Raw genomic sequence first — 18,681 nt, 5'->3', positions numbered from 1 at the left:
CCACACACACACACCACAACACCACCACACCACACCACGCACGCACGCACGCACGCACGCACGCGCGCAGCGAGTATATAATATATATATATATATATATATATATATATTATATATATATATATATATATATATATATATATATATACATATATCATAATGTTATATATGCATATATATACATATGTATTTATTTATTTATTTATATATAAACAGATTTTTCCCTGCCGTAAGGGATGAGTGTATGGAATGGCACAACTGAGGAAAACAATAGCCTGATACATTCGCAAGTTTGAGGTCTAGTGCTGCGTGTTTATTTTGGGAGGGAGGGTTCTTTGGTATCTAGTATCTAGAGGTATCTAATTCTTTGCACTACTTCATCTAATCCAAACAAAACTTTTTATTTTCCTGAGCCTTGGCCACGCCAGACCGGACCGGATCACATCGAAAAGCTTGAAAAATTGGATTGACAGGCAGCTTGGATTCCAGACAGCTGAACCGGACTGGGCCCTATATTGCAAAGCACGACTAGGCGAAGAGTCCGCCGACACCACCAACGGATGTTGAGGGCGTTATTCGTCACATAAACATCCCGCCGTCACGACCGTCACCAGACCGTTACCCCGCCATTTAACCCCACCAGAGACCGCGCCAAGTCCATCGTCCTCCGGCACACATCGGCACGGTCCCAGCCCCGTGACGTCAGCGGCCGGTCGTGACGTCAGGGCGGCGCGGCGCCGTGCCGGGCGTGGGTCCGGTCCCGTCGCGGCGGCGCCCGTGGGCGGGGTGCCGTTGGTCGTGTCGTGTTTGTTCGCTGGACGGAACGTGACGGCGGCGGGCGGCGACCTACGGACGCCGGCGCAGGTGAAGCCGAGCGCCACGAGACATGCCCGCTCTGACCGGCTCGTTCAGACGAGCGACGGCCGTGACACTGACATTAGGACGCATGTGTCAAGTTGTGACCTTCACCATGAGGGGGCTTCAACGGAAATGGCCATGGAAACCTCTTCAGCCCTAAGGCCTAGAATTCGCAGCTCTGCAAGGGTAACTGCAAGTCTCAAGGAGGCGTCGATGAGTTTTTGGCTCTTGTGGTCAATCGTAACACCTCAGCCAGATTTTCGCGCAGTCAAAAAATTTGCTTCAGGTTCACGTGGGGTCCGATTCAGCTCCATGATCAGATTTGGGGATTCATTGGACCGATTCGGACTGGCAGGGTTTGAAACCAAAGCTTGTTGTCTGAAATAGCTTTTGTTGAGACACAATTTTTTAATAACGTCAGTCATGTACACAGCAGGGCAAAAAGTCGCAGCTGTCCTTCTAGCTTCCTCTAAATAAGTGCTCAAAGTCCTACGTTCCTCTATGTCTTGGCACTAAAACTGCGGTGCACACAAAGACGATCATGCGAGATATTTCGAAAAGGTGGCATATTTCAAAATCGATTTTAAAAAGGGGGACGTAAAGCCATGAGGTATGGGGCAAAGCACTGCAATGCAATCAACATCGTGTGGCCGTCTACGTAATTTTGTGATCCTTGTACACCCTCTGGGAATACCTCAGATCAGTGGCGGATGTAGTCCTGCGCGGCTGGTGAGGAAAACGCAAGTTTGGTAGGGTACAAATTATAACTCAAGTACTTTATATTTCTGCGCCTGCCAATGCCACAGTGACCTCATAAACCTGCCTGCGTCACACCTGGACTTCACTAGGGGGCCAGCCATTTCATGACTGCTAGAGAGCCCATTCGAAATATCAATGAACTTCACTCATTGCATCTATTTTATCTTTCTCTGGATCCATCGCTGTCACCTGTGACAGTCTGCAATAAAATAGCATTTGGTATGAAATATATGACTGGGAATAAAAAACAACTATCATGCAAATAAACACGCACAGATTTCGTCTGAGGAACTGGCGTCGATTCATCACGACACTATGTACCACACATATCCTTCATGCTGTACTTCATGACGCGATGTGTTATAAGGATCAAGCATTGGTTTTCGGAAGAAAGAAGTAATCCGCCGTTGCATGACTGACGAAATTTATAGGTGTGCTAGCAGGCCTGCCACAAATCACGTGTCTGAAACCGTCCCCGTTTACTGTGGGGTGCCAAAACTCGGCCAGCTTATTCAAATGATAGGAAAACTATTGTATTTCAGCTCTCTTGCTGGAGCCGTTTGTTGCACAAGAAGCGAGGTTGCCCAGCAAGCTGAGTTAGAGACGATGTATCAAGCTGAGGCTATCTAGAGGGCTGCGGGTGGCCGAGGCAGCTGTCGTCGGGCCGTTTGCAAAGCCGAGTCCGCCCAGCACTATGCCCAATCTGATAGACGGTCCGTATCCAGTGTCCGCCCCGAGTTCAGGTGTCACCCGCCTGGACCAATCTCCGGCCGTAAATTGACATAATCTGCGCGATCGCCGCCGGTCAGAGTCAGTCACCGGGCGGCGTGGGCACCCATCACTGCTCGGGGGCCCATCCGTCTGTCTGCGGAGCTGCCACTGTGCGCCACGCTGCGCCGGCGAGAATTCCATCAGCCAATACGGCCGCGCTTATTAATACCACCGGGGCTTTAGTGGCGTGATAAGCAGCGCTCGCACGCAAACATCGGCGGGTGAGTACAGCGGCCGCAGATACAGCGTGTCAATAGCGCCGATCAATAGCCGACGTGACCCAAAACGGGCGGGACCTCCGCAGGTAATTGGCACGTCGCAATGGCGCTTTGACTGACTCTGGCCGAATGTAGGGCGCAGCGAATGGCCACGCCTCAGCTCCAGCTGTCAGGCGGGCGGCGTGGAACGTACGCACGCGGGCTGCAATCCAGCGGATTTCGTGCTGCAAGTCCAGTAGAGGAGACACGAGCGCCATACTTTACCCTCGCCCCGAGATAGCCGTGCGGGCCCCTGCGCCGTCGACGGCGTCGCACCCCGGCGGTACCGCCAGTACCACGCAACCGTACCTCCATGGCGCATGTCCAGCCGCGAGCCCTGCCGGGAGATCGGCAGGGGCGGCTTGGCCGCCGAGAACGGTAGTCCGGCTGGCATCCCCGGCCGCGGAGCTCCTCACGACACCGACGGCCTGCCGCTCGAGCCGCGCCGCGGCCGGCGCCCCCGCCTTAGTGTCCGTGCGGCACCGTTCGGGGCGCGGCGGGTATCTTCAGAGGCGAGGCGTCTCCACACAGTGCACGCGGCTCGCGGTCGCTCGGCGTCCGTTGGGTCCACTGTCGCTGGCCGGCCCCCGGCGCCGACCGGTCGGTGGGGAGCTCAACGCGCGCGCTAGCACCGGGCGGGCGGACGGACGGAGCGACGCGGCCGCTCCACTCATCCGACCGACCATGAGTGAGCAGGCGGCGCCGGCCGGCGTCCCGGCGGCGGCGCGCACCCGGCTGCCGCCCCCAGCCGCTCGCGGCGAACGGTGAGAGCGGCCGCTCACGGCCGGCGCTGGGCTCACCCGCCTGACCGCGTCCGCTCCTCGTACGCCCTTCTCCCCCACCCACACATTCATTCACTAGCTCACGTCCATTCAATTTTCGCCATCTCCGGCCAACTCACGTTCTTCCTAGTCATTCAGTCACACTCACTCAGCCTTACGAAATCCCAGTATATGTAAACTCAATAATGAGAAGCATAGTTTACCAGCGATTGCCTACACAGGACGATATCAAGTTGTACGGACGGGCAATCTCCTCCGTGAGATAGGGCCTCACCGCGCGTGTCTCTTACTAGCGCCCATTACAGCAGTGCGAGAGGGGTGTATTCAGCTCGCCAACTGCTCTAGCACTACGAATGCAGGTCAATGTGGGTGGTAGTTCCGTAGTTATGATGCCAAGAGCGCTCCGATGCCTAAATTTTGGGCAGTGCATGCTTTGAGCGTCATGAAGAGATGTTGACCTCAAATCTTGTGCGCTCCATATACTGGTCAATCGTTTTCACAGAAGATCACGTCTGCAGTGATAGGACATTAAAATGAGTGAAGTTGTTTGCTTGTAGTGGCATTACACTTTTGTAAAGCTTCTATTGTTGAGTTACCGCTACTTGCACTTCATTCATGGCTACATCCTCAAGGTCGGGGACTCGACATGGTTACATCCTCAAGGTCGGGGACTCGACATGGCTACATTCTCAAGGTCAGGGACTCGACATGGCTACATCCTCAAGGTCGGGGGACTCGACATCGCGGCCACATCCTCAAGGTCGGGGACTCGACATCATGGCTTCATCCTCAAGGTCGGGGACTCGACATCATGGCTACATCCTCAAGGTCGGGGACCCGACATGCTTTGCTTTGCCTAAAGAAAGGCGCCATTTTTTGTCTTGCCTAAAGAAAAGTATAGAGCAGCAACGTATAAACTATCCAGAAACCATGCGGGGTGACTTTCTGCCTGCTTGCGGACAGCGTCCAAAAGGCGTCACGTTGGCGTGACGCGTCACGTTAATATGGACGCGTGTACCCGGCTCAGCGTGACGGGTGTGCACACAGCCAGCGGCCTCCCGCCGGCTGCCTCCGCCTCCGCCTGCTCAAACCCAGCGGCGACCAAGTGCGAACTGCTGCACCAGTCGGGCGGCGCCCGTGACCACACTCTCCTGACCAGGCGCCGGGCCGCAGCCGCCTGCCCGCCTCGCGCGTGCCGTCCTCGCCTCCAAAACGGGCACAGCAAGTTCCTTATCGCGATGGTCTGTGCAGCGCGATTGGTTCGCACCGCGTCGAGTGCGGGCAATACCGGAGCATTTGCCGGGTTTTGGAAGATGTCTGGTGATTAGTCTGAGCCGGGCCGTGCGGCCGATGAGGCATGCAGCACCCACGGGCAGGTGTGTCCGCTTACCAACTCATACGAGATGCACAAACCGCAAGTGTAGAGGAAACCGGACATTGCCAAGGGCAGACTCAGCGGCGAAATACTGATGACTGCATCTCTTTCACCACGGAAATGACTTGATGTGCCCGTGCCTTCTTCTCGCTTAACACTTTACCTGCTGTGGCAGTGCCAGAAAACTGACATTGCCAAGGGGGATAGCAGGACCATGCTCTCCTACCAAGATTGCAGAAATAATGACAGTTCAATATTCCGCCACAAGACTTGCATTTTGTGTATCGTAAGGCAGCATTCATGCGAACGCATACTCCGTTGCCGTGGCAATATAAGGAAGATGCAACAGCAGCACTGCAGGAACACTAATGCCAGGCCATGGCTTTTGGTTATAGCATGATCCACTACCCCAGGCATCACTAACAGGCTCATGCACCCCCCAGTAAAGTGGATGACGCAGCACGATACACAACGCAAGCTGTCACAATTAACACGCGCTCGGATGGGGGTCAAATTGACCCCATCCAACCGAAGTTTTTTCCAGAGCAGTTTCTGAACGACGCGGCGTAGCCGCACCGAATTTTGCGCAGCTGCAGAAAGTTGACCAACAAATCGTTTGGTATCAAATATTTGGATGTACCTTGTGAGGTCGCTGACCTACGACGGGTTAAAGTCAGGCAATGGATTCCGTAACGGCAATGTCTAGGGAATCGTACAATCTGATGCAACGGCGGAGCGGTAGCCGTAGACATACATTTGAGACACTTTCTTAGGCAGCAAAACAATTGGATGGACAAATTGCACTGACCTAAGGTCAATTTTGAAGGTCAGACCTAGGCCAGAACCAATTTGTTGTATTACTCACTGACTTGCTGTATTAGGTTGTTTCTGGTGCTTATTTTTAATTTATTGATAACAGGGAAGCGCATTATACATCTTCTATAACCCTCTATGAGGTCAGAATAAGTCACTTACCGGAAATGACCCAATTCAACATTTTATTTTTAGGAGCATACTACCTTGCGTAACCTTTGTCGCTTATTCAAATTCAGAACTCAAAGCAATCTTCTATGATTTTGATCACCATGACCTTTTGAGGATGAACCTTTTGCTTTTTTGCGTGGACTTTTTGCTTAGAACAGGCATAGGTGGATCCTGGGGGGGGGCACGGGGTCATGACCCCCCAAAACTCTGAGAGTATGTTTTGCCCTCCCCCTCAAAAAAAAACATTCCCAGAGCTTCATAAAAGTTTCGTCTACTTACCTCAAAAGATGTACCTCAAAATAATAGCCTACATAATACCAAAAACATAATAACAAAACGATACCTCAAAATGAGGGTTACGAGCTTTGCTTACATGCATTCTGTATAAAGAAGATTCAAAAGCATTTCAGTGCTTGAATGGTGTCCCTACTAGGTACTCGCGAGAGGCACCATGCACTAGGACATCGGATCCCACACTAGCCAGCTGGCGACGAGCGGTTGCCCCCCCCCCCCAAAAAAAAGTATCCAGGCTTGATCCGTCCCTGAGAACAGATATTTAGGTTGTGGGGTCACTTTGGCGAACAACATGGAAATTGACTTGTTTGACCTTACTTGGCCCAAATTTCATGACCTAAAAACTTCAAATTTTAACCTAAGTGATTTCAGCCACATGCCAACACATCCGGTGAATTTGGTGCCTCTAGCCCCATTAGTTCCTGAGATCTCAGGGGTCAAATTGACCCCCCACCCGAGGGAAGGGTATCCAACCGGCCGCCGGTCGCGTGTTAACGATCAACCGAATTTTGAGAGACAGCTTCACTCCCGCCGCCAGAGATCACGGGTCATTGCCCTCCACAGACTTTATGCGCGGTACATGCATCCGCTCGATGCGGCGCAAAGTGACCTGGCTACCGCTGGCTGAAGGCGCCGTGGATGCAACCAATCGCTGGCTGAGGGCGCCGTGGATGCAACCAATCGCTGGCTGAGGGTGCCGTGGATGCAACCAATCGCTGGCTGAGGGCGCCGTGGATGCAACCAATCGCTGGCTGAGGGCGCCGTAGATGCAACCAATCGCTGGCTGAGGGCACCGTGGACACAAGCAATCACTGGCAGAAGGTGTCGTGGATGCAGGCCATCGCTGGCTGAAGGCGCCTTGGACACAGGTAATCGCTGGCTGAAGGCGTTGTGGATGCAACCAATCACTGGCAGAAGGTGTCGTGGATGCAACCAATCGCTGGCTGAAGGCGCCGTGGATGCAACCAATCGCTGGCTGAGGGCACCGTGGACACAGGCAATCACTGGCAGAAGGTGTCGTGGATGCAGGCCATCGCTGGCTGAGGGCACCGTGGACACAGGCCATCGCTGGCTGAAGGCGCCTTGGACACAGGCAATCGCTGGCTGAAGGCGCCGTGTATACGGGCCATCGCTGGCTGAAGGCGCCGTGTATACGGGCCATCGCTGGCTGAAGGCGTCGTGGCTACAGGCGACCGCTGGCTGAGGGCGCCGTGGGTACGGGCGTGACGTCAGCCTGTCCGGAGGCCGCCTAATGTGGCTTGGTGCCCTGACAAAGCAGTCGGTGCAGGATAAGGGGCGCAGAGGAACGGCCGGACATAAATCAGATAAACGCAAATGTGGAGACAGACAGGTAACGCGCGACACGAGGGAAGCCACGTGCATATGTAGATGTGGACGGCATGTCAGTGCCTTTTGTCCTGCACTTCTTGTATTTGCAGCAATACCACATAACCCCGAAATGGTCGTAGTTATTTTTGTCAAGTGCCACGCTGTTTCTGATGTTCATCCGCGCACGCTGCGGCCTATCGTCGACGAGTTGACGGTGTCAGCAGCAGGAGGAGGACCGCCTGCTGTCGCGGAGGACCTCCTCCTTCAGCGTCAGGTCCCCGCCAGCGCCTCATCAGGCGGATCCGTGACCCGGCTCCCCGCCACGGGCACACGTGGCCGCGAGCCGCGCGGACCACCGAGCAGCCAGCTGCGGTGAGCTGCGTGCCACCCCTGCTCTCCACCGATCGGACTTTAGAGAAGCGCGACGCGCTCGCCGCCCACACTCTCAGCTTAGCACCGTTCCACTCTCTCCGGATGACGACCGCTCCCGCCCCCCCCCCCCCCCCCCCCCCCCGAGACCAGTCGCGCCGCCGCCGGCCGGTCGTCAATGCGCCTGTGCCGGCGGTCAACAGGTGCTGCAGCCGTGCACACATTTGCACAGCGCCGGCGAGGCACCGGCCTGCTCCCCGACACCAGGGGAACGTGCACCGGTGTGCATGTGCACGTTAATGCCGGGCTGTTGTTGGGCTGGATCAACACTGGGGGCGGCGGCCGGAGCCGCGCAGTCATGGGAATGACATCACTAGTCCCCACCCCACCGCCTGGGGGGGCGGGCGGAGCACTGTCTGCCGGCTGCCAGCAGTGACGGACATACTGGCTGCCTGTCTGTCCGTCTGTCTGTCGCTGAGTTGTCCCACTGTCTTGCTAGTCTGATTGTTTGACACACTGACTGTCTCTCTGTCCGTCTGTCCGTCGCTGAGTTGTCCCACTGTCATGCTAGTCTAATTGTTTGCCAGTCTGTTGACCTGCTGGTCTTTCGGTCCGGCGGTAAGCAGTCTGCCAGTCTGTCAGTTCACTTGTGGTCGAACGTCTGCTGTTCTCTTGGCCTGCTAATAAGCCTGTTTGTTAGTGCCTCTGTTTTTCTGTCTGTCATGTACCCGCCGGGCTGTAGGAAGCATGAGCCTATCACTTCGTGGGGCCAACCGTACTTTGGTCTAACAGTCAAAGTCTGTCGTCTCTCATATCTGCCGTGCCTGTTTGTCCGTTGGTATGTTGATCTGTCGGTACGCCATCCTGTTCGTCTGTCAGCATGCCGGCCGGCCAGCCTGTGGATCTGTCGATGTGTTGGTCTGTGTATCGGTTTGTTGGTCCCACGGTTCGTTTGTCTCGTCTGTCATCTGCATAATGCAATGTTAAACGGCACGGCGGTACGTGCGTCGTCACATAAGGAAAAGATTGTTCGTTTCTTAAATGATGCAGCAATTCGTTCAAGTTAAGCAGCTCGCGTGCATTTCGCACTGTATTTTTGCTCCCAAACGCACCGTAAGATCATCTATTATTTTCTATATACCCATTACTTTCTGATGTCCATTGTCATTATGTTGCACAACCGCATACCTTCACGTCTATGTCAGTGAAAGGTGAGCAACGAATACACAGAAGTATCGTTATGGACCTCATTCGCCCCATGCTTCCAGGCGGCAAATCCTTGACATGATTGAGCAACATATCTGCTCTTAGCTTTATGACCGGTGCTTGTAGCCAACAATAAATACATGTACTCTTAGCGTGGAGTGAGGGAGACCAAATGGAAAGCCAAGAGTGCTCTGTAATGATAAAATTCCTGCTCGACAACGAGGTAAATAAGTGCAAGTGAAGTGTCTGTAAATTGCACGTGACCTAAAAATGTGGTAACTGGCTGCCAACACTGTTTACAGTCTGCGGTGTATATACATTAGACAGTGTACACGGGCGCGCTAAGTGGGGGTCTCACCCGCTCCACCCCAAAGCGCGCGCGGCGGCGGCAGCGGCGGCTGCGGTGGCGGCCGGGCGCGGCAGACGCCCCGGGCCTGTAACCCGGAGCCTGCCCCGCACCGGAGCTGTGTTGGCAGTTGGCGGCCCTGAGTCAGCTCGGACCGGCGCCGGCCGGCGCTACCTCTCAGGTGACCCAGCAGCACTTCCGTCCCAGGCGCGGGCCCAGGCAGCCTCTCTTGTCTAGAGCGCGGCGGCATGCTGTCGCCAAGACATGTGTTATGGGGGACCTGAGAATGCCCCCAGTTCGCTTTCGAAGAGACCCAGCCAGCCGGCCTCCTGTCACCTCTCGTATTCAGAAGACTGCGTCCGCACGTGACCCCTCCCCCGCGGGAACCTGCCGGCGGACATTGCACCTGCGTCCCTCCCGCCGAGGGTCCGCCAGCAGACGCCACGCCTGTGCCAGTCCCGCAGCGTCGGTCGGTCCGTCGCTTCGCCAGCGGCCGGCAACCCCGCGGGAGCACCTACTTCATGGGCACCGCTGGGGAATTATGCAGGGCGCAGGCGCGCCGCGGCCTCCACTTCGACAGGCCGTGCCGGGCGGGGCCCATAAACATGCCCCGGCATAGCCGAAATCGCAGATGAGTTGATTGTTTATTCTGTGGAGAATGGGCAGTTTTCGGGCGGCGAGCCATAGCGGGGGCACGGCCGGAAGGCGAGGGCGGGCGAGTCCGTGCTCTGCACCGAGGCATGGTCTCCTGCAGTCGGCCAAGTAACGACGCCGAGGTAATTTGATTCGGTGATGCTGCTTGCTGACATATATTGCATCAGAGCTCACTCTGATTTTGGTACAGCTTCCGGCATCTGGTGTAGATTCCACTGGCGTTGCTAGATAGCTTGCATCTTTAGTCCACGTTAAGACAACAAATAAACGATAACTCTCAACAAGACGCACGCAGTCGCAAAGAGGACTTACTAGCGCCGAAACCTGTCGACGTGTGATGGGCATGTGCTGCATGACTGCGTCAAAATCACGGCGCCCGCGGCACCATTTTCCACCGCCGTGCAGCGGTCAGGACACGGCCACGTGACCCGGTGACGTCAAATCTCGCGGACTGACCTGGTAAGCTGAGTGACCGGGCGCTAGTGAGGTGATGCCAGGGCTCTTGCGTCCATGTCATCCCACTGAAAGCAACCAGACCTGTCAGTCGAGTGGACCACCGCCGCGCTGGGAGAGCCTGGCTCCCCTAATGACGCCAGTCACGGGGTTGAACGGACCGGCGTTGTTACACAGCTTACGCCGCTCCTAAATGAGCGCTAATGCTAATGTAAACATGTCGGGAGTGATGACTTGAAAACGACACCGTTTGTCACGGGATGTAGTCGTAGACCTGGAATCGTGAGACAGTTGCCCCAGCTTATGGACGCACATGATGCGTATACGGGTCGTGTTCATGTCTTTCACATCTCAAGTGTGCCGAAAAAAACAACGGGAAAATGCTGGTCGTATTGAATTAAAAATAGCAAATCCTAGACAAGGATAAATAAGAGGAGGTCGTTGGTATCAGAGGAGCAATTACTGCCGCCGGAAAGCTGCACAAGTAATATATGATCAAAACTCACCTGGACCTTTGAATTAGCTAACGGCTACATGAAGTAGCGTCTCAACACTGGGAATAGCCGCCCGGCACGTGGCAAAGCCGAGCGTCGACTCAACCCGCCCCTGTCCCCGCAGCACGCGACAATGGTAACGAACTGAGCCCTGTTTTCTCGCCGCAGCCGTTTTCCGGTCTTTTTTGGCGCTCAGGCGCGCCAATCGCGCCGTCTCCGATTCAGCGCAGACCTAGCTCGCCGCGCGCCGGCCGCGTCGAAGTCGACGGTTCGACGGCCGGCCGCACTGAATCTCGGCACAAAGGGTGGGTAAAACACGCGACAATTATTCCGGGCTCGCGCCGGTCGGCGTCGCGGCGTAAAAACGGCGCGTGACACGAGATGGATGGTCGGCCACGCCGGATAGGCCCAGGTAATGGCGCCGTCAGCCGGCCGCGCGGCCAGCCCGCGCGCAAACGGCCCGACAAACTGTTTGCTAACGGCCATAGCGCCGGACAAACATGCCATCGACGGCGGCGGCCGACGCCAATTATGTGACGATCGCGCGGCAGCGCCGGCGCCGGCAGCGGCCGTCATCCGGCCGCGCTACCCATGTATCAGGGGGAAGCGGGCTACCAGCCCTGACGCCGCCGGCCCCCCGCGGAGCCGCCGGTCCACCCGGGCCACCCGATCTACCGCACGATCACCGACGCGCAGCCCTCGCACGAGCGCGCCGCTCAGTATTCAGTGCAGACGCGACCGCAGCCCGGCGCCGCGTCCTGGTCCGCTCGGTAGCTGCCCTACGCAGGTGATTTGTCGGTATGCCCAGCTCATGCTCGATTATCATCAAGTCATGCCTAAATAATCCAGAATAACAAATCGATCCACCGGAGATTAAACATACCTCAGGCTGTTTTCACGCATATGCATGGTCAGACAATCGGGGCGTATAATGCCAGTGACATTTGTTTCTTGAAGAGAAGCCAGGAAATAACCACCGCTTAAAGGTTGTGGCTATGCAATGTACGCAGCGCTTCATGAAAGACAGATCATATCCAGTACGCATCCCGCTTTGATAACGTACTGTTCACGCGCGAGACTTCGGCCGTCACCTCTATGCAAATCTATAAGGACAATACTACTAGCTTACTAATAGATGCAGGAAATCGGAATGACGACTGGAATTAACGTGTCGTTTATCCCAGCCAGAACAGCTGGAGACCGATCGTCCTCACAGCACCAGGTAATGCAAAGCACGTAAAGGGAACCCAAGGAACTGGCAAGTTATCGGCGCCCGGACAGGTCTTCGCACTCCTCAGAGCTCCAGATGAGACCAGGCCTCAGCCCCAGCCCGCTCCCCGCCGAGCGGGGGCACCGGTCCTGCAGGGGCTGCTCCAGACCATGTGTGGACCGTCAGACAGACTGTCACAGTCGGTCAGGCAGACCGTCACACAGACCGTGCGCGGACCGTCAAATAGACTGTCACAGTCGGTCAGGCAGACCATCGCGTAGGCCGCGCGCGGACGGTCTGAGCGATTGTCTCGCAGATAGTCACCCAAACCTTGTGCAGACCGTCAGACAGACTGTGCTGCACACGGCCACTGTCAACAGCCAGACAGACTGTGCTGCACACGGCCACTGTCAATAGCCACACAGACTGTCCCAGGCGGTCGTCCAGACTGTGCTGCACACTGCTGCTGCCAATGGCCAGAAAGACTCTCAGTTGACCATCCAGACAGTGTAGAAATTATTATCAACGAAGCTTTAATCCATAAACATCGGCCGTCGAAAACTGATGAAAACCGTTTCGGTATTGGGGTACTTATGTGCGGCATTTGATCTTCATGTTGACTTCGCATCCCGGTTAATCACGTATTCGCGAGGCGCAAGGTGCAATGTACGCCAAACCTCGCACTGACGTGCGGTGCTGAGCCCCTCGCACCCTTGGCGTGACACAGTCTCGTTAACTGAATGATGACTGTGTCGTCATTAAGCTGTCGTTTTCGGAGATCACAATCATTAAGTTTATCAAGACTCAATGCATGTGAAAGTCATTGATAATCTAATTGTCTGCTCATCTCAGATTAAACCATTCTAATTTATGCAAACTGGTTGTCTTCACCGCAAAGGAAGCACAGAAGGATTGGGCCGAATAAGTCACACTTGTAAGTGGCAAATTTAGTAAAATTACGACTAATCCCATCTATAATGGCAAACCATTTGTTTTAATTTACGTCGCGATTTATTGAGCCTGGCTATTATCTCTGCCAATGAGGTGGGTGAAATGGATTCTGTTACGGATTTGAAGAGGCAGAGGCGGCTCGGAAGGGCTCCTGATGCACGTGAGCGGACCACCAATGGACCAGAGCCGTCCAGCTAGAGCTGTTTCAGATTTCAGCATCCTAGATCATCGCTAGCGTACGTGTGCATCGGCGGAGAGGTAAGCCATCATGCTAGACATCCTAGTTGGCAGAGGCGTAGTTTCGCAAAAGGAGTTGGGAAGGTGGGAGCTAAGCATTTTATATTAGCGAAACGTACCTCAAAAATACGTCATCAAACGATGTTTACGATTAGACCCACTTGCTTCGCAAAGTTGGGGAGCTGGGGCCCAAACTGAAAGAGGGGGAGGGGGCTGGAGCCTCACAACGGAATAGGAAACCGCATACCTGCTAGTTAGTTACCAGCTAGGCCGGATGTCGAATGAGGCTTACTTAAAACGAAAAAGAACGATGAAAGATCCATCTTGCCCTGCCCGGGCCGCCGCACGCTCCAGAAGTGTAGATCGCGGCAGCCACTGGACACAGCCTGATGCGGTTTTAAGGAAGAACAAGCTTAATTCCTTGGTGTGCCGTACCGTATAATCGTTAAGAGCTTCGCTTGCAAACTGACTGACACAGAGCAATCTTCCTGCCCCAGAGCACCACGAGCAAAATAAATCCCAGCTCATTCCATTCCAATGGGAGGCGTACAATGTGCATAATATGAAGACCTCATGCCACACGGCGTAACTGGGGCAAGATCTCAGTGACTTGGCGTCGAAACGGCACGGCGCGGGGACCGCCTGAGCAGACGGGAGAGAGGGCCATCGTATTGACGAAACGGCGGGTCAATGTGCTGAACTCGCAGCACGCCCTTTGGCGCAAACCGCGTATCCTACGACTTTTGCTACGCTGTCTGGAATTGGCACCAGGCCTCGGTGATTAGAGCAAATAGATGCATGCAATGGAACGTGTTGGGCAGGACCAGGTAGATGTGCCTGATCTGGAAGCAAACTCATCACTTTCCTCAACAACGGCGCCAATAATCAGCAAGGGAACTGGCAACGAACTTCTGTGGAAACCGGCTGCAAATCCAATTATGTGCCAATTGCTGTGGCTTAAACCAGGAGGCCATGAAAAGTGCTGGTATACACGCGTCTAGACCAGCCCAGCTCAGTAGGGCGAACAGGCGAAGAACCTACACTCGTTTTTGTTTTTACTTATTTTGCGATGGATTATACGCGACGAGTCAACGCCAATTATGCATCAAGCTAATAACTTGAGACATGCTGGTGAGAACGAAGTGGCAGGAACATAAAGCACGTGCCAGATAGTGTGCATACGGCAGCGCGCTTACCGGAAAGGGCGCAAAGATAACACAAGATTAAGGTATCTGTCCCTCGTCAGATTTCGCTTGGGACTTAGCCATGAAATTAACAACGTCGAGGAGTGACAACGGAATGCATGTAATTACGTAGCATCTGCAGATGGTGTCCATTCTAACAGGGCATCTTAAGAGGTACGTTCGCAATCGCTCAGATGATGAGAATCGTGACATATGAACGACAATTTTGGAAAAACAAAGACACATCTGCCTTTACCGAATAGGGCATGTGTGCACTTGAGACTAAAGCTACACATGTGGCAAAAAAATCAAATCAAAATTGCATTGTGTGAATTGCGTTGTATGTTGTTGAGCTGCAATAAACTACAAGGAAATTGCCTTTCGTGTCCTTTTGACAAAATATTCCAGGGAGACGTTCTTTATCAAGAAAAGGCCATGTACAGTACTTTAGGTGGCAATATTTTTTAGGCTTGAGGGCTTACTTCAATTGGATCATGATTGCCGCATTTCGTTGAATTCGATCTCTGATGGTCGATGCTCGCAAGGGAGGCAACGTTGATGTCAGTTACTTCATTGATGTCCTGTATCATTTGGCTGCACCTCTTGTTCGTATATTAACGCATGATGAGCAGTGTATGCCATTGTCACATCCAACGTGGTGAAGCATACATGAGCATACGTGATCATTTATGTTTACTCGGGTCATTTTTGAAACATCTACGATTAACTTGTCAGATCGGGTCAAATAATATCAAATCATGTTATTGCCGTCCCCGTGCAACTGAGAATTATTTCCGTTGCGTAGAACTGATACAAGACAAGAAGTATCATCATTTAAAGAGGCCGCTCCACATTTGTATGGGGTGTTGAACCGAGCAGCCTTTTGAATATGATTGGGTGCAGTTGACAGTCCTGGCCTTCTTAAGGCTTAAGGCCCTCTGGTTTCTAAGCTAGACACCTCCGAAGTTGTGCAGTCTATCTCGTGCAAACTATTCCAAGGTCACCCAGGCATGCATGGTGTCCTAAAACGTCATCGAAATATTGTCACCCTATTGGCCATGCGGTGTGCAAGGCCAAGACCAATATGATAAGCGATTTTTTTTGTGTTCGGCGTACGTGAGCACCACAACGGAAACCAGAGAGCTTTTGGTTGTCAGTTGGCCGTCAACCAATGTTATGCATTCAAAGCTTAAGAAAAGGGCTATTATCGAGCATATCAATCAGAGTAAACAATACGAATTCATGGATTAGTGTGTAAGAACGCCACGAGAAGGGACGGATGTATACAATATTGGGGTTCGGGAAGCGCCACCCCCCCCCCCCCCCCCATTATCACCGCACCTCTCAAAAGGTGCTCCGAGTGAGTCAGCCCGTCCGCTGAGGCGGCTATTCCGCACGGCCAGTTTGCCAGCTCGTCTGAGTCACGCAAATGCTACATGACGCAATCGAACGATGACGATTTGAGGAGCATATTTTATCAATAGTGAGATCCTGTTGTCTAGAGCAGTTTTTGCACTTTTTCGATCTTTTGTTGTTCATAATTTCGATAATGCTGGAACGCCACGGAAGGCTCACCAGCAATCGGTTAAATGCGTCGTAGAACTTGATCTGAGGAATCACTGAGCTTGAATGACCCTTTGAAGACCATGTGTCGACCGACCTTTAGCGCAGCCGTTGCTACCGGGCGTAGACCATACCTGTCAGGGACAAATAACGAGCACCTAAAGCGGCCCGAGCCCACTGTGGCACAGGTTGATAGCTCGCAAGGCAGGCGTTTTAACCAACTATCTTATTGGGACGGACTTTGGCTAATGATAAAGCGAGTTGGAGGGCTGACATAATTCTCCGAAATTGATCTTATATCAACTTGATCACAAATGATTTAAGAGATATCACGAAGATTGAGAAGTGCATTGTTTAACCATTTTACATCTCCTAAGCCCCTGAGCATGAATGTGTGATGCACGCAGGACTAAGAATGCATTGCTGAGTGTCGATTTTTATATTTTCAGCTCGCAGAGCTTTGAGAACGAGGCATTGACCAAGACCATGCCGCAGTGGAAAGCAGTGCCGGCCTCCCCAGGGTGGCAGCTTCGGCACTGAAGCAGGACCTGGTCATCCAGGAAGATAGGGGGCTATGGCCTATGCATGGTCTTCTTTACACGTGCTCTCAAGCTAATAAAGCTCTCGAATGACGTTTAAATTTGAGAAATATCCTGCTCACTCGCATGAACCACGCAAATATTGTCATGCGTCATTTTCAAGTGTGGGTGGCGATGCCAGATAACTAGACTTGAAAGGCCGATGCCTGACCGTGAGCTGTGATCTTGGTCCTAGTCAATACTTGTAGCCCACCACTTTGGCTTAAGTTGGGTCTAGCAAACATTAACGTCCTAGTTTTGGTATATAGTCCGACCATGTTTCTAATTGGCTTAATCAAAATAAAATGCATAACTGTATAAGGCAGGGACATGAGCGTAACGAGATTAATATGCTGTCATGGACAAATTAAGACCCAGTTTCAGGTTTTGTTAGTTGATTATTCATCTGAATAAGACAAGGAGATCAAATATGTTGACATTTTTTCGTAACGAAGGAAGTTATAACGTCATCCTAGGCCATGAAATACTTTTGAAAAGATGCTGAAGTTGGCTTGGCGGCGTGGTTCGCCTGTGCGACCGGTGGTTTGACAGTCGCCAGTACTGTACAAGGGCAGTGGCTAAAGAAGCGCCGCTTCTGGTGCAAAGTTGAAACTTATGGCTCGGACGTGGTAATAATTCAGTCTAAGCTGTTGCAAACTTCATTACCATGTGCATTCGAGGTGAAGCGCCGACACCGAAAACATTTACATGCCCATACCGCAGCAACAGCAGAAAGCGGATACCAAATACCCGATACCCAGGAGCCTCGTGTCATAGGGTCACTCTGCCGACTCATACTATGGCTCAGGTGTGGGATAAAACACCCTCCGCCTTCATCAGTCGCAAAAGTTGAAAACGGCACAAGTGTTTCAAATCATTCAGCTTCCTTCTTAGACTGGCACCTGTTTTTACCTGAAGTGATCGCAAATGTGTTGCAATTTTTCCTGAACCCTACCGAGTATAAGGTGCGAAGTTAAGACAGTGGCTCGACCAGAATCATTCAACTCCGAATTTGGCTCTTCGATCAGTCGGCACGACCCTCTCTGGGCCTTCGGGGGTATTCTCTGACCCGTTCAGTGGGCCGTGGTGGCATCTGGACTGGCTAAGTTTAAAGGCTATCGCACATCTCGGCCAAACGTTTCAACTTCTCATCAAGTCACGTAGCCGGGCTATGACGTCAGTATCACGTGTTTGCCCGGAGACAGCGCGCAATGTCAGCTCTGAGCTAATAGCGGTGTGATGTACGGCCAAGGCTGGAGGCATCATACTTGTCAAACAATCCTTCAATCATAAATTATTGCCATGTTTCAACCGTTACGATGACATCATCCAATGACAACGCACACTAGATAAAGGCTTAACGAGCACGCAAAGTAATGTCCCCAGCTATTGTGTTTTTTTACCGGGCCAATTTTAACACCGAAGCAGTACACACAATGATTATTCTACCTTATGGTTATGATGGGTCATGAAATGATCTGAACTGACTGCACACACCACTTACAAGCAAAGGTAAGCGCTGTGACTTGCACCGCTCGACTGCCGGCACATATCGTCCTGTACATTTTTGGAGGAAGGGCATAGTTTGAGCTCGTCTGATTAAAGTCAGCACTTAAACGTCAGAAGTAACTTAAACCAGCTGAGCGGAAGTTGCAGACATACGGGGTTGAATCACATTTTTGATGGCCGTCTACATTGGGAGTGGATTCTGCAAGATGTCGTAAAGTTCTCACGTTGGCCAAGTTGTAACACCGAAAATTAGGTGATATTAATTCAGCCGTATAACGCGAACAGTGGTTGACAGGAATGGTTCCTCATCATAATCTGTAAATGAGTTCATAGGCACCCATGACATTTGGATTCGGTACCAGTTCATGACATTTGGATTCGGTACCGTGATCCGGCCCGCCCTCGTCCTCACGGGACGGGACTGACCACGGCTAGCCTTCGCTTGCAGACACCAGAAGACAGTAGCGCCACAAGGCGGCGAGCTTGCCAACTAGTAGCACCCAGACTCACCGTTCATC

At 52.9% G+C, this 18,681-nt stretch overlaps 1 protein-coding gene across 3 annotated transcripts in view; it reads right to left on the bottom strand.

Annotated features, from left to right (window-relative positions):
• The window catches only part of LOC119111965 (uncharacterized), a 112,585-nt gene that overhangs the window by 79,388 nt on the left and 14,516 nt on the right, over window positions 1-18,681 (bottom strand). Inside the window, exon 3 of one of the 3 annotated variants that reach the window (XM_037235865.1) lies at window positions 10,441-10,505. In XM_037235865.1, coding sequence (XP_037091760.1) covers window positions 10,441-10,501 — 61 coding nt within the window. In that variant the 5' untranslated portion in view covers window positions 10,502-10,505. Of the gene's footprint in view, window positions 1-2,954; window positions 3,285-10,440; window positions 10,506-18,681 lie in introns of those variants that run through there. The other 2 variants (XM_037235864.1, XM_037235868.1) reach the window with 2 other exon arrangements.

Source organism: Pollicipes pollicipes, unplaced genomic scaffold, assembly GCF_011947565.3.
Source record: "Pollicipes pollicipes isolate AB1234 unplaced genomic scaffold, Ppol_2.1 Scaffold_7261;HRSCAF=8764_pilon_pilon_pilon, whole genome shotgun sequence".
NCBI lineage: Eukaryota > Metazoa > Arthropoda > Thecostraca > Pollicipedomorpha > Pollicipedidae > Pollicipes > Pollicipes pollicipes.
The sequence above is the reverse complement of the archived record's forward strand: the minus strand, read 5'-3'. Positions and strand labels throughout refer to the sequence as shown.